General features: G+C 38.5%; 1 protein-coding gene across 1 annotated transcript in view; it reads left to right on the forward strand.

The window, feature by feature from the left end:
• The window catches only part of DCDC2 (doublecortin domain containing 2), a 69,146-nt gene extending 54,365 nt beyond the window's left edge, over window positions 1-14,781 (forward strand). The window contains exons 10-11 of the mRNA XM_075052304.1: window positions 10,032-10,376; window positions 11,646-14,781. Of these exons, the coding sequence (XP_074908405.1) occupies window positions 10,032-10,376; window positions 11,646-11,753 (453 nt within the window). The 3' untranslated portion in view covers window positions 11,754-14,781. The remainder of the gene's footprint in view (window positions 1-10,031; window positions 10,377-11,645) is intronic.
• The last annotated feature ends 288 nt before the right edge of the window (window positions 14,782-15,069 follow it).

The raw sequence follows: 15,069 nt of genomic DNA on the forward strand, positions 1-15,069 counted from the left end.
TACATGATTAGGCATTCTGCTGGATTTGCTACTCATGAATAAAGAGGAACTGGTTGGGGATGCGATAGTGGCAGCCTTAGTTGCAGTGACCATGAGATGATAGGGTTTAAGACCCTGGAGAAAGTGGGGATGGCAAATAACAAAATAAAAATACTCGAATTCAGATAGTGGACTTCAGCTTGTTTGGGAAACTGGCAGGCAGGATCCTGTATGGGACTGCCTGAAGTACAGAGGAACACAGGAGATCTGGTTGATCTCCAAGGGCATCTTCCTCAAAGTACAAGAACTATCCCTGTGTGCAAGAAAACAAGCAGGCATAGCAGGAGGCCGGTTTGAACAGAGGACTCCTGACCTCATACTAAAAGATGTGTGTGGTAGGTAGAAGATGGACTGCTAAGGAGCAGTATAGAGACATTGCCTGGGCGTGCAGGGATGGAATTGGGAAAGCCAAAGCTTGTTGAGAAATGGAAACTGATGCATGTGATTGGGAATAACCAACATGGATTTACTATGGGCAAATCACACTTAACCACTTTGCCTCAGTGATGAAATAACTGACTCTGTGAGTGAACGGAGAGCAGTTACTGTCATTTATCTTGCTTTCAGCATAGACTTCCATATTTGTAGGAAAAAATGAAAGAAGTGTCGTAGATATGGAGAGGAAGATATCCTTAAGGAAGGTAGGGACTGGATTTGTGGGCTGCAAGGTGGATAAAAAAATGACTAGTTCAGTGGGACGTAAAAGGTCAGTTGGTTTAAATTTAACTGGCGCCTACAGATGGTGGTCCTCAGGGTTTGATACTAGGTCTGATACTTTTTAACATGTTCATGGGTAACATGGATGATGGCATGGGATGCAGCCTTATCCAGGCCCAGTAGTAAGGCCAAACTGTCATTATCAGCTGATATGCAGGGCTGCCTTTCAGAGCAATCTCAACAGCTTGAAGGAGTGGGCTGTCTCGAGCCCAACAAAGTTCAACAAAGAGGAATGTGAACCTGGGCACCTGGAATGCAGTAACTGTGTCTTGGTACGGTCTTGGCACAGGTAGGCTAGGGAGCAACCGCAGAAAGGTCCATGCAGCTCCTGCGACTAGCAAGTTGACAATGAGTTGGTGCGCCTCCTTTTGGTGATGAGGTTGACTGTGCAGGCTGGGCTAGTAAAAGCACAGCCAGCGTATCAAGGGAACTGATTATCTTCCTTGACTTGGCATCTCTGAGGTTGCATCTAGAATATTTTGTCCAGTTTTGATTCCTTCCCAGTACAAGAGAAAGATTTACTAACAGGAGAGAGTCCAGCACAGCAACACACTAAAAAGCTTAGGGGGCTAGAGCTTATAACACAGGGAGAAGCTTAGGGAACTGTGTTTGTTTCACCTTAAAGGCTAAGCAAGAGAAGGCAGATCAAACTGCTCTCTTCAGCTATAGATGGAATAACAGAGAAGACGGAGCCAGGCTTTTCTCTGTGTTGCACAGCAGAAGGATGAGGCAATGGTCAAAAGTTGAAGCAAGGAAAATTCTAACTGGACATAAGAAAAATGTTTTCAACATTGAGAACTGTAAGCACTTTCCTGTTCAAAGAGGGTGGAGAATCTTTGCCTTTGGTGAAATTTAAAACTAAACCAGGGCCTCAAACGACTTATTTTTACTTTGAAGTTAGTGCAGCAGGGCACTGGCCTAGATGATCCCTAGAGCAGTACTCTTCAAAGTGGAGTGTGCAGAGCCCAGGCAGTGTACAAGACAGTCCATTGGGGTGCAAGAAGAAAATGTTAGAACTTTAGTAGTACACGTATATAATTTGTAAATAAATAAATATACGTATATTGGGGATCATGCTGAAAAAGTTTTTACTGTTAGGACTGTGCAATCAAAACAGTTCAGAGACCACTGCCCTAGACATCTCTTCTAACATAACTTTTCTGTGATTCTGTATTTGTTCCTCTTTGATTATTTCAGTCCTATAAACTTTTTTTAGTAAGCTTAGTTTTTTTGTGCTTACTATTTAGTTAGCTAATTTTTTTCAATTTATTTGTGTTGGGTGAAAGAATACTAGACATATATACATTTTGCTTGTGTTCTGCTTTTAAAAAAATGGCGGAGGGGAAGATAGATGTTTTATGACCTTACTCTTTGTATATCAATTTCTGCCTCCATTGCTAATCTGCACATTAACAAAATCCACCTATGAAGTTGCCGCTATAGCCATTTTGAAGAATGGCATCATTACATCTGAAAAAAACATCTGGATCTCTCTGTTTTATTTTAGGCTGCTGTTTCTAAGAAGGATCATTCCCAGTGATTTATTCATTTTAATGGGAAGGAGTGTTGCTCAGCTGTTTTATAGACATTGTTCTTGAAGATGTGTGAATAAGGTGATTGAGAGGCAAGAGCATGACTGTCCTGGTCCCTGATATAAGGAATGCTACAGCTGTGTCTTTTCACAGCAAATACCTGCCCTGGCCTCAGAGGCTTATGTGCTAAACACCATTGGGCTCATCAGCTCTGTTAATTGCAGTTGCCCTTGTGAGGTGGTGTGATAATGAGGATGTGTTGGGTTGTACTGATAGTACTGACATTGGGGAAGAACATGCCACCTGTCGTCTTAATCTTTGTTTCTTATGACATCCTGAAGTCTATCCTGCCCTGGTCTCGACAATGTAATAGTCAAATTGAGAAATGATTAGCCTGTTTATTGGCCTCTGAAGGTGCATAAAGAATTCCTCTGGGTAGTGTAAAGCATTTGACAGTGTAAATTGGGTTGTCAGGTCTTAGTTTTTAGGTTGACTGCGATTCATATGAAATCCAAGAGCGCTTGCGACGGCCGCCTTACTTCTCCATGGAGATACTCCAGCGCAGGCAACAGCTCTGCCCATTCCGCCGTGTGTCCTACCAGTTTGCCTCAGCCAGAGGATGGTGACCATCATTAGGGAGGGGAGAATAGTGAACTCTCCAGTACCACTTCTGTACTTGGCAGTGGTAGCTGGGGTTGTTGATAGAGTTGCTGGTGAGCATAGGATGTGCTGGCAAGCTTGCAACGCCAGGAACTTGCTTGGTACCCCTAAGCTTATGCACCAAGGCCCATGCATCATCCTCAGATGGAAATGTTTTTCAATTGCTACCAACCGATTTTGCTACCTGGACAAGGAACTGGAAGCAGATGTGGCTGGGGCGGGGGGGGGGGAGGGGGGGGGGGATTAGAAAATCAGTCATTCACACTATTAATAATCTGATTTTCGTATTTTCAGAAAAGCCAAACAAAGCACTGAAATTTATTGCAACTCAAGCCATGGTTTATTTCTTATTTTAAAACTTCATGTATAGTTGCCTAGGTAATCTGGCAAGAAGCCAGATCCTTCTGAGTAGCACTGAGTACTTTTTATTCCCAGATAACTGAGGCATCTCATGATCCCAGCTGACCAAAGGGATATTCCATACCATATGATGTCATGCTCAGCATGTAAAGCTGGGGGAAGAAGAAGGAAGGGGGGATCCTTGGAGTGATGGCGTTTGTCTTCCCAAGTCACTGTTAGGGGTGATGGAGCCCTGCTTTCCTGGAGATGGCTGAACACCTGCCTGCCCATGGAAAGCAGTGAATGAATTCCTTGCTTTGCTTTGCTTGTGCACCCGGCTTTTGCTTTACCTGTTAAACTGTCTTTATCTCAACCCACAAGTTTTCTCACTTTTACTCCTCTGATTCTCTCCCCCATCCCACTGGAGGTGAGTAAGCGGCTGTGTGGTGCTTAGCTGCCAGCTGGGGTTAAACCATGACAGCAGTGCATGACCCCTACGAGGAACCCAGGCAGGTTGTTTTGCCTACTTTGCCATGGGGTATATGATACTGGCTATTAAGATTTAAGTGATGTAGAGTGAATCTGGGTTTGTTTTTTTCTTCCCTCCAGATTCATCATCCCCATCTCCTTCTCTCTTTCTGTTTATTTGTAAAAATTGTTGGACGATAAATTTGTCTAACGGGCACTGATTGTAGATGTTCACACTCTTGGTTCTTTCACTAGCCATTTGCTTTCCATTATTCCAGACATGTCCACTGATTAATGCAGTCCTGATGCCACTCATTATGCCCCATTTCCTGGGCTGTGATGTGATGTGAGACTGTGTAGCTCCCCTAGGTGCTCTCTCTGTAGCTGGAGTGTATCATTAGCAGCAGAAAATTTGCACCTTTCATTTGCAGTTTTCATTATGGAGTATACATTTTGCTTTAGAGACCTGAGATTCACCTCAGTTAACAGAATAAAATGTTTATCTTCCCTATTGCTGAAGGCAAAATGTTAAAGTTTACATTGATTCAACATTAAAACAGGCTGACTGCTCGAAGAGATGTTCCTTGATTAAAAAGGCTAGAACTTTTCACGAGGAAATATTTTGCACTACATCAGTAACGATTTCAAAATGACATTTGGAAAGAATACATACAGAACTTTTTGTGCTCAAATTTCACTACAAAGGCTGCAGCTGTAATTTAAGCCTTCTGGATTTTGAGTGCTGACAAGCCAACAGATAAGATTTTTCCCTGCATGTTCTTCTTTCAGCTGCACTGATTTAAACTTAATTTTTTTATTGTTTGTCTGTGTGAGATAGGGAAACTTACTCTTGTTGGTTCCTTGTGCTCAGAATGAGAATAGGGATTTTCCCTCGGTTTCTGCATTGGATGACTCTGATTTCTGAAGCTATAGTAGCAAGGTCTGATCTTTTCTTTAAAGGCCTGTGTGGCCAACTGTTGGAGGGCCTTCACTTCTTCTGAGTAAAGCCTGCAAATGCAGTTCTGTTGTAAAACGAGTGTTGATAGCACTTTGAAAAAAGTTTCCTCTCTGTGTACACCTGTCTTGAAAAAATCCAGCAATCTTACAGCAGACAATTTCTCAAATTGCTTAATTTTTAGGGCATTTTTCATTCATTGTAGAAGACAGTGTTTCTGGAAAAACAACATTTCTGTATTTTTGCAGCCTCAGTAGGGCTTCTTTTTAAATGCTTATCAATTTTCTTGTTGTCTACAGGGATGCTCAACAGATCATACTGTATTGTAGGGTGTGAAGTTTAGGCAAATTTTAATGTACACGTGGAAAATGTTATGGAAAAAGTAGACATGATTGCCAGTGAAATAAATGGAGAAAAATATTGTTGACTTAGGTACATCTTAGAAAAGTAAAGATCTGATCAGGTGTTTTCTTCTCTGCCATGTCTGTTTTGTGATTAAGGAATTATGCACGCTTCCAGTTACTACACAATGAAACAGAGGAATGGAGTTTGAAAAGCTGTTTTTTCTACACTTCAGTTACATAGTTTCCATTCATTCCAGTTAGACTTCTGGGTGCTATAATCTTATGACAAATTAGACTCTGTGGACTCAGGTGCTGCATTTGTTGTAAAAAAAAAAAAAAAGGGGGGGGGGGCAAAAAAAAGCATCCAACTAAAAAATTGGAGTTTAAATGTTGTGGCAATATAGACTTTTTTGCCTTCAGGAGCAACAGTGCATTTACTATGTGGGAAGTGTAAGACTGATGAACCCTTAACTATTCATTTGCTTGTTTTTAAGAGCCTGGGTTTTGTAAATGATGTGGAAGAGAAGAGGGCTGCTGTCACTTAGCAACCCTATCTGGTTTGGGAACAAAATGTTTTGCTGTTGGAATCTGTGCAGTGTTGCTACAAAGCATTCCTGACTGGGTAGGAGCAGGGGCAGCTCTGTTCTGGAGAGGTTTGGTGCAATCAAATTTAAGTGTTCCTGATGCTCCATTTGTGAGATGTATTCATGCCAGTATTTGTGACCATTAAGATTTTTGTTGTCTACCTCATTGTTTGTCTGTTGTGACCATTAGCCAAGTAAACATTTCCAAATGGCTTCAATAAAGCAAAATTATGTTTTACGTTAATGGTACAAAATAATTTCCGCCTTAAATGTTTTGTGATACTGCACTTTTCAACATTCTAGTATCAGTCATGTACAAACCTTCTGAGAGGTTACATTAGCATCCCTGGAGGAAAAGAAGCCAAATGCTTCAACGTCTGAAGATTTCCTGACTTATTGCTTTTGAATGATGATGGCATTTGGTAATGTAGCTCTTAATGAATGATAGCATGATGAGTGTAATTAGAATACATCTTTCTTTTTTAAACACTCTGGTTTTGCTGAGATTAAAAATACCATCAAGCAATCACACTTCTTGAATGCAAAATGAAATTCACTCTATTCCTCATCAACCTGCTAGTAAGTCAGGAGGTTTCCAGAGGGCAGGCTGGGTCCATGTTTCCAGCATGAAATTGAGAATGACTTCAGTTGTTCTACATGCCTTTCGTTGAATATGCCTTTCAATGTACATATACAAGTCTTTTGTCAGTGAGTCTTTTAATATGCCCATCCTGATTTGCTCTGACCAAGAGAACACAGTTTGCAGCAACTTTGATGTATGCATAATAGGCATTTTGTACAGTTGTAAGGTGGAGGGATGGCTGGAGTGTATCAAATTCAGTGAAAAGGTTCCCATTGACTCCAGGGGACTTTGAATTATACCCTGACCCAGCAAGCGCTTTAATATAGGGTTTAGCTCAGTATTTCAGTTCACTGAAATTACTGGAACTATTCAAGAAGGTCAAGTTAAGCATGTACAGCATTTACAGGCTTTGGACCATAAAAACTCTGGTTTTCTCCCTTTTGCTGTTTTCCTCCCTGCATGTATATATGCACATAAACATTCTCTTTCCCTAAATATGAAAAATCTAACTTTTGCTAAGTATATCTCTTTCTCGGTGAAGGTGGTGTACTTAAAATGGAGAATGCTAGTTCATGTATAGCTAGTAGATCAGTAAGATCTCAGTAGAAAGTATCAACACTTTTTATGTAAAGCGCAGTGTATGATTTGGTGGGTGATTTTGGCCTTCAGTTCCCTCCCTACAGTCCTGTCTTAGGTCTGCTGTGCATTCTGAAGTGCATCATCTGTGGTCATACTCACATGTCAAAGCCTACCTATGACTGCATGCAGTGGGAACCATACTGCATTTTAGATTACCTTGCGGAAGGTCTTTTCCTCTGGATCAATGCCGATTTTAACTTGTTTGAAATGTCCATTCTAATGTGGTGCAGCTTGAAAGGAGATTAAATGAGGAATGCATTTTGCTTTCCAATTATTAGCTGTAAACATGACTTTTTATTTTTGTCTGTAGTAGTAATAACCGTTGTAGTAATATGCTCAGCTATCTTGAAGTTTTCAGTTACTATAAAAACATTATACTTGCACTGAAGGGTTTTGTTTTACTGACCTTGTTTTGTACTATTATTTTTCAGGCAATTTAGCTTGACTGGTCAAGTTAAATTAGTTGAAATTTGAATGTCATTTCATGCTTATTCCGTGTGAGCTTCCAGTGAGTTTCAGGGTACAGTTCAATAACGCTGTGTTTATCTTCTATGTTACTCAGTTTTAACTCTTAAAAAATTTGCATCCACATCTGTTTTAGACAGATAAGGTCTAATGAGTCTAGCTAGGATAGCACCTTAGGAAGTTACTGCCCCTCAAACGTCCATTGTGCTTCTATGCCAAAGACTGCTTCCACAGCAGTGAAACCAGTAAAAGCATATGCATTAGGATACACAAGTTTACACCATGGTGTAAAGTCTACACACCTTCTTCTGCAGTCCAAAATGAGCCACCATACTACAGCAGGTCAGGTAAGGGCAGATATTCTCTTCTGATTGTACCCACTATCATACAGTAACAAAAAGCTGCAAATAATAACATCTTGGATGACTACAACACTTAACTGAGGAAGGCTGGGTTTACTTTTCTTCTTTTCTTACCCACTCTTCATTTGGTGTTTTTAATGTCATAGCAAGCAGGTGTCATTAAGCAAAACCAAAACTGCTTACTTTTAGCCAGTGGTGTCTGGTGCATTTAATTTGTCCCTCCCCTGTTTCTGGTCAGAATCCAGAGCTGCTAATTAGTCACATGTGTAAGACTACCAGGTAACTTCTGAGAATGTATCGATCTACAGATTCTTCACTGTCTTTACGTGCTGGAGGTTTCCAAAGTTGGCTCAAGATTGCTTTGGATAGTGCCTTCTTTGAAGGTGTCTTTAAAGACTTGGCTTGCTTAGTTTTTATTTTTAGTGGTAATAAGGCCAGTTTGATGGTATCAGATGAAAAGAGTTTATTTTGTTATATTCCTTTCATTACTATTATTATTACATTTTTATTATTGTTGTTATTATTATATTTTATTTTACTATAGTTATTAAACCATTCTTATATAAAAAAAAAAAAAAGGAGATAAGTAAAACCCAAGAAAGGACAAGTGATGCACAACACAATTGCTCACCAGCCACTGACTGATGCCTGAGCAGCGATCCGCCCCTCCTGGCCAACTCCCCCCAGTTTATGTACTGAGCATGCCGTTCCATGGTATGGAATATCGCTTTGGCTTGTTCGGGTCAGCTGTCCTGGCCGTGCTCCTTCCCAGGTTCTTGTACACCTGCTTGCTGGCAGGGCATGGGAAACTGAAAAATCCTTAACTTAGGGTAAGCATTACTTAGCAAGAACTAAAACATCAGTGTGTTATCAACATTATTCTCACACTAAATCCAAAACACACCATACCAGCTACTAAGAAGAAAATTAACTCTATCCCAGCCAAACCCAGAACAGTGAGTCAGGAAGCCTTGAATAAAAAACACACAGAGACTACTGTACTTCAAAAATTACTTATGAAGCCATTATTTATCTGGTCAGGTAGCCTTGTAATATTTCTAGTAATTGGTCATTCTATGGATTATTACAACACAATAACTTGTCTTTCTTTATAAGCTGTCAACGCGGTATTGTGCACTGGTGTAATAAAGTTGTCTTATGTTGCTACTTAGATATCAAAGCAAAAGCAAAGGGTTTCATCAAGAGGCTTCAATCAATTGTTGCTATTGCTGAACTGGCTTTTACTAATATGTTGAAGGTGATGAGAGAATTCTTTTGAAATGTTAGTATTAGTGAGAGGAAGAGATTTTTAGAAGACATAACTTATAGGTCTGTAGCAGCCAGCTGCCTGCATAAAGAAGCTGCTAATGATAGTAAAATTCCCAACACTTTTGATTAAGAGATAATCTATTGCTCTCAGCTTGTTTGCTTTAGATTTAAGGGTCTGATGAGGCTGTGTGGGAGGCAGACACCCTGTCACTCCTGTGGGATTTTTTTTCTCTTTATTTTCATTCAAACCTTAGCACAAGTACATAAGTCATCTTGGCAGCAGGGGCATGGGTTCACTGAATAGTCAGGTGAATCTTCCAAGCTGAAACTAGAAGACAAATGGCAGCAACTAGATAGTATGTGCATCAGTCTTCCAGGCTGTCATGAAATGATGCTACTAGCAGCTTTATCTATAGTGAGTTTCTGCTTACTCTTCTTCAATATGGGACAAGATCCTGTTCCTCTTGTCTGCTGGTCTGACTGTGTAGGAAAAAAATCATTGCTCCATGCCACTCTATAGAGGTGTCTTTGGGAAGGGGAGTGATGTTATGGAAGTGACCGGTAGGTCTGCCTCATCTCTTTTGCTACTTTTCTGTGGATGCATAGAAGACACAACAGGACTGCTTGGCGTGGCATGGCCTGATCCATAGGTAAAATGCTTCTTGGGGAACAGTTTGTGGGCTAGGGATGGATGATATTTTATTGTGATGGGACTTTACGAACAAGTACGTACTAAATGCTAGAATGTTGGAGAACCTGGAATATCTCGAATGAAATAGCTGTTGCTATATTCATTAGATCTAGGTCATTCCATTTGTTTTGAGTATGGTCAAATGGATTAACCCAGTGTAATACATTTAAATCTCACTAACACATTTTTAATGGAGAATAAGAGTGCGTTATGGGGTGTTAGTACAGGAGCATCATTTTCTGTCCATGTAGACAAACCTCAAATTAGTATACTTACTCCTCAGTAATGATGTAATTATGATTTTGATGTCTGTCGTGTTCCAGAATTGCATGGAGCATTCTGTTTAAAAATGCCTCATTATGCTGCTGCTTTTCCTTTCACCAGAGGCCAGCAGAAACTGTAGATGAAGAAGAAAATGCCGAAGAGGAAAATGACAGGGGAGAGGAGGCCTATAAAGGACAGGAAGAATATCCAGAAGTGAATGGAGAGAAAAGTGGGGAAACTGTTAAAGAAAGAAATGAAGTGGAAGAAAACAAGAAGAAATTAAATTACAATTATGAATATGAAGCAGAAGAGACAGAGAATGTTGACCAAGCAGAGGAAGAGGAACTTACCCATTTAAATGGCAAGAAAAATGAAGAAAATGGTGAGGGAATGGAGCACTTGAACTACCAAGATGATCTTCAGCCTGAAGAAGAAATAAAAGAGGATTCTGACAGTCAGAACCAGGTGAGTGTTTATTCTTTCAGCTTGTTGTTCTTAAGTTATTGTTCCTCATTCATCTCAGCCTTAGGTTTCTCAGCTAGTCTCTAAGTAGCTCACTCCTGATATGGTCCTGTAAGCATTTATGAGAACTTCAGTTTGTAGAAAAGCTGTTTTCCATCTATATGGATCAGTTACATTAGTAATTACATTACATGCCCTCCAACTGAGAAAGCAGATGTTTCTTGCTATTTGATGAATCTGCATCTCCTGCTTTCCTGAGTATTCTGAATTTTGAAAAAAAGTAATAAAAAAAATTCTTGCAATTTCCAGAAAAGCATAATCATTATATATTTCCACAATACATTCTCCTTTAGGACAGAGCAGAAGGGTGTGTTCATGAAACCACAGTGCCTCATTATTTTGATGAGTTGACTTTCACAGAAGTTGCATTTCATAAAGGGCTCTTGCCATTGCTTTGTGGAAGTTTCATCTCCTTTTCTTAGAAATTGCAAAAGACAGTGGAGATAACAAGATCCTCAAAACAAGGGGCTTTGGTCAGTTTGAAAGCAAATAACCTATTAATATAGGAGGCACGGTAACATGATGTTGGCTTAGATGGACACATGTAGCCCAGAAAAATGAAGTGGATTACTCTGACTGTCAGATGAACTGACCAGCAAACAGAACGTGGGAAACAAAGTACTTGCTTTGATAGGGAGAATCCAGATCTGGGAAGAGTGGGATTCTTGAGCGTCAGAAGCAGAACGACTTGCTGCACATTCCCTGCCTATAGGCTGCTGAAAAACAGACTGTTCCTCTACTTTTCTTGTGACACTGGGAATGGTTTCTTACACCTTGCAACTGGGCTTTCTTCTGTTTCTGTACGACACACAAGAACATTTTTCAATTAAGAGAGCCAAGTAGTGTGATGTATTCTTGGGCCCTGAATTTATTTTATGCTTGATATATTGATTTTTTTTGTTAGTTTTTAGAAAAGCTGAAGTTATTTATGGAAGTGGAGAAAGTGAGTGATCATTCACTTTAAATGGATATGTGGGTAACTGCATGTTTCGGGAAAGAACTGGGGGGTACCTCTAATTTGAGTACTTTCGCCTTTGGAAGGTATATAAGCATAAAGTAAATAAAAATGTTAATGTGATCACTCTTGGAAAACATTTTTTCACGTTACAAATACCTTGTGGAAATTTTAGTGTGATGTGCTAACACTGTATTGAAATGAATTGAAATCTTTGTTACCTGTCGAAGTTAACAGTACCTGTCCTTTTTCTCTAGGTTGATTCCCATCTTGAAAAAGCATCCACAAATCCAAGGGTGACAATCACCAGCCCACAGGAAAGTGAAAAAAATGACCAGAGCAATGACTATGCTGCAGTTGCATAGATGGAAATAATGTAATGAGCAGCAGAAGAAAAATGATAATACTTTAAACATAAAGCATGTTATTTTTTGCTATTGATAACTTATAATGGGAAGATAGGTTGAGTACCCACACATTGAGTCTTGAGATGATAATGCTATAAGGACTGATAGAGAAAACAAACATTAATAGCTACTAGAAGAACATAGAATTATTTTTACAAGGTGAGATTTTCTGATAGAATTTGAGGGGGGAAGTACAAGAGTACTGTATAGTAGTATTAGAAATAAATGAACTATTCAGTGGTATAAGATGTTTAGCAGCAATAGAAAAAACACCAAAATGACACTGTTCCAGAAAAAGGAAAAAATACCAACCCAAATTCAATGTCAAAACTTCTTGTAGATTTGTTCAGAAAAGAAACGAATTTTTACTTTTAATGTGGACATATGTAGTTTCTCCTTTAAGATTCCACATGATTTGTATGATTTTCAGGCATAAAATTAAGATATAATTAGAATATGTTCCCCACTTAATCAACTTATGCCCACAAAAACTGGTGTACTATAATGAGGTGTCAGTCCTAATGTTACTAAATAGTAGATTTTCAATATATTAATTAGAATTGTTAGTTTTTACATTGATAAATACCACTTATTTAGCACTATGAATATATGTAGACAGCCTACAATACTGCAGCTTGTTCCCATTTACAGCAAGAAGTTTTGTTGATTGTCCTGCACCGATTCACTAAACAGTGAATTGTTATCATAGTGAAAAAAAAGTAAAGGAAGAGTATGTAGCAGATTAGTTTCAAAAGTTGAGTTTGGGTGGATTTGTAATTCGGTCTATGTGAAATTTAATTTATTAATTAAAAAAATCAATAGGCCTGGTTTCTGACTGAAATTGCCATGAAACCATTGCTGCAAATGGCACCATTTTAATATGAAACACGTTAGGATGAGGCAGCCAGTTTTCTGTAAAAGTAGGCAGCAATCGCTGCATTTATGAATCCTTTATGTAGCCTTAATGGTTGGGAGTGTGTCATCTTCTTTTTGAGCAAGCTGGCTCTTGATAGGCTGTGGCTTAATTTGCATTAGTAAATAAGGCATTGATCCGCAGTGTTAGTTCTCTTAATGACACTAATTCCATTGCTCTTACTGTTTCTCTGCTAGTAATGGGAATAATTTGTAGTTCATAGAAATACAGCCCTGAGCATAATTTCATTAATTATACAAAAGAAATAGCGGGTTTCCTTATCATTAATGCTGGTAAATTATTACTATGAGAAACTAAATGTCATTTTTTGTTGATTTCATGCCATTATGACAAAAATGACATTTATGAACAAATTGAACTCGAAGCACTGTTTGAGGAATGTGAAGAACCACTTGTCATGACTGAAACTCATACAAACATCTTCACTTTTTCTAGTAACTATTAAATATATTTTTCTGATGGAGTAGAAATACATAGAGATCCTTCAGCATGTTTCTGAGTATTGGCAATGTAAGTATAAAAAACCATAATGTTGAAAAACATATGAACAGGGTTAGAACAGTTTGCCCTGTGTCATCTCTGTCTCTAATTCCTGTGTCTTTTGTTAAACTGTCTGATAAAGATCTGAGGAAATATTACATTTGTGATGAGTTCAAAATAAGCTCCTAATTTGGTCAAGATCTTAAGCAAGTATGTATGCTTCTTTTATTTGATACAGCATTTAAGCCTATGCTGAAATACCTTTGATTTCACTGGGATTTAAGGAGACATTTAAAGTTAAGAAGTAAAAAACAACCACCCCAACCCCCCAAAAACCCCAAACCAACAACAAACCAACAAACAAAACAGAATGAATAAAATAACTGTACGTGCTAGTGAGGAAAAATGACACACAGAAATCCTCTAGGTACCTTTATAGTTAATCCAACACTGGAATAATATATGCAGTAGCATTAAAAGCCCTTAAACAATACTTAAGCAGCCAGAGAAGGCAGCTCTGCGTCCTTGGGGTGCTTAGGGGAACTTACCCGCTGAAAATTCTGTGCAAGGCTAACCAAGGAAAATGGCTAATGCTGCGTTTTTCTCACTTAGACCTGAGTAACTCAGATGCTTACCAGTGAGCATGGGCTTAAATGTGTTGCTGAATCAAGACAAATGACAGTAATCTTATATTGACATTACTATGAATGGGCTCTTCGCTAGAAGTTAATGGTGTACCAGATACTCTACTTGCTTCATTTTATTGCAGATTAAGGCTTGAACAACCTCTGAGATGTTCTTCATGCTCAAAAGTTTGAAGTTAAATTGGCATCCAAAAATATCTGATAGAGATACTCCATTTGGAGAATATTTGCCTCAAAATGTTTTACCTAGAAACAATATTTAGAAGAAACTGAGGGATTTGTATGGTGATACTTTTATTCCTTTGGTTTCTATTTATAGCTTCTGTCTGCCAACAGTTTCCGTCATTTCTTCCCTTTTCCCCAAATATTTGGTGTCTTCCATGCTTATAAGACTTATGGATATCAATAAGAGTAATTTAAAAGCTCAAACTAAATTCGAGGGAAGTGTAATATGATCATTTTCTTTCATGGGAATATGAAATCCCTATGAGTGTTATTCAGGCTTTAAAATGTTTTCCCCTCTGTTTTCTTGTAAGAAAGACAGGATAGATTTCTTCAGAATAGCAAATCAGACTTTTTGGAGATAGAGATATAACCATTTTATCATTCACCTTACAACACTGACAACATGGATTTTGTATCAGGTTCTTTTATATAGAGAAGTTAGTTTATGCATAACAAATAATTCTGATGTTAAAGTAGAAATTAAACGAAGCGTACAGGTAGTCTTGCAAATAGTTTTTCTGTCTGGATTTGCTGTGTGTGATGGCTTAACTCAGTTTTACATGAGAAATACATTCTTTTGTTAAGCTTATATAATGTTATTTTATTAAGCTTATATGCAACAGTTCTGAGGGTTTTTTTAAGAATTGTTTTCTTGTTTTGCTTTTATTTTTAAAAATAATTTGCTATTAAAGAGAACTAGCTCACAGATATTCCTGTGTTTTGTCTCATATCAAGGCCTGTTTGATGTTAAGTCTATCTTTGGGTGACTGACTTTATAAACCTGGTGATTTTGCAGCTGATAGCATTCTCACAGATTTGGTAGTCTTTGTATTGCAACAGTGAAAGAAAATATGCTGACAATTTAGCTGTTACAGAGTTATAAATCTAAGAATAACAGCACAGTTAAACTGGCCACTGGTTTTTAATGTCATCGTTCAGGTTAGGACTGTATTATCAGTATGTATATACTGTTCAGCTGATACTCAGCAAA

Source organism: Buteo buteo, chromosome 20 (genome assembly GCF_964188355.1).
Source record: "Buteo buteo chromosome 20, bButBut1.hap1.1, whole genome shotgun sequence".
Taxonomy (NCBI): Eukaryota; Metazoa; Chordata; class Aves; order Accipitriformes; family Accipitridae; genus Buteo; species Buteo buteo.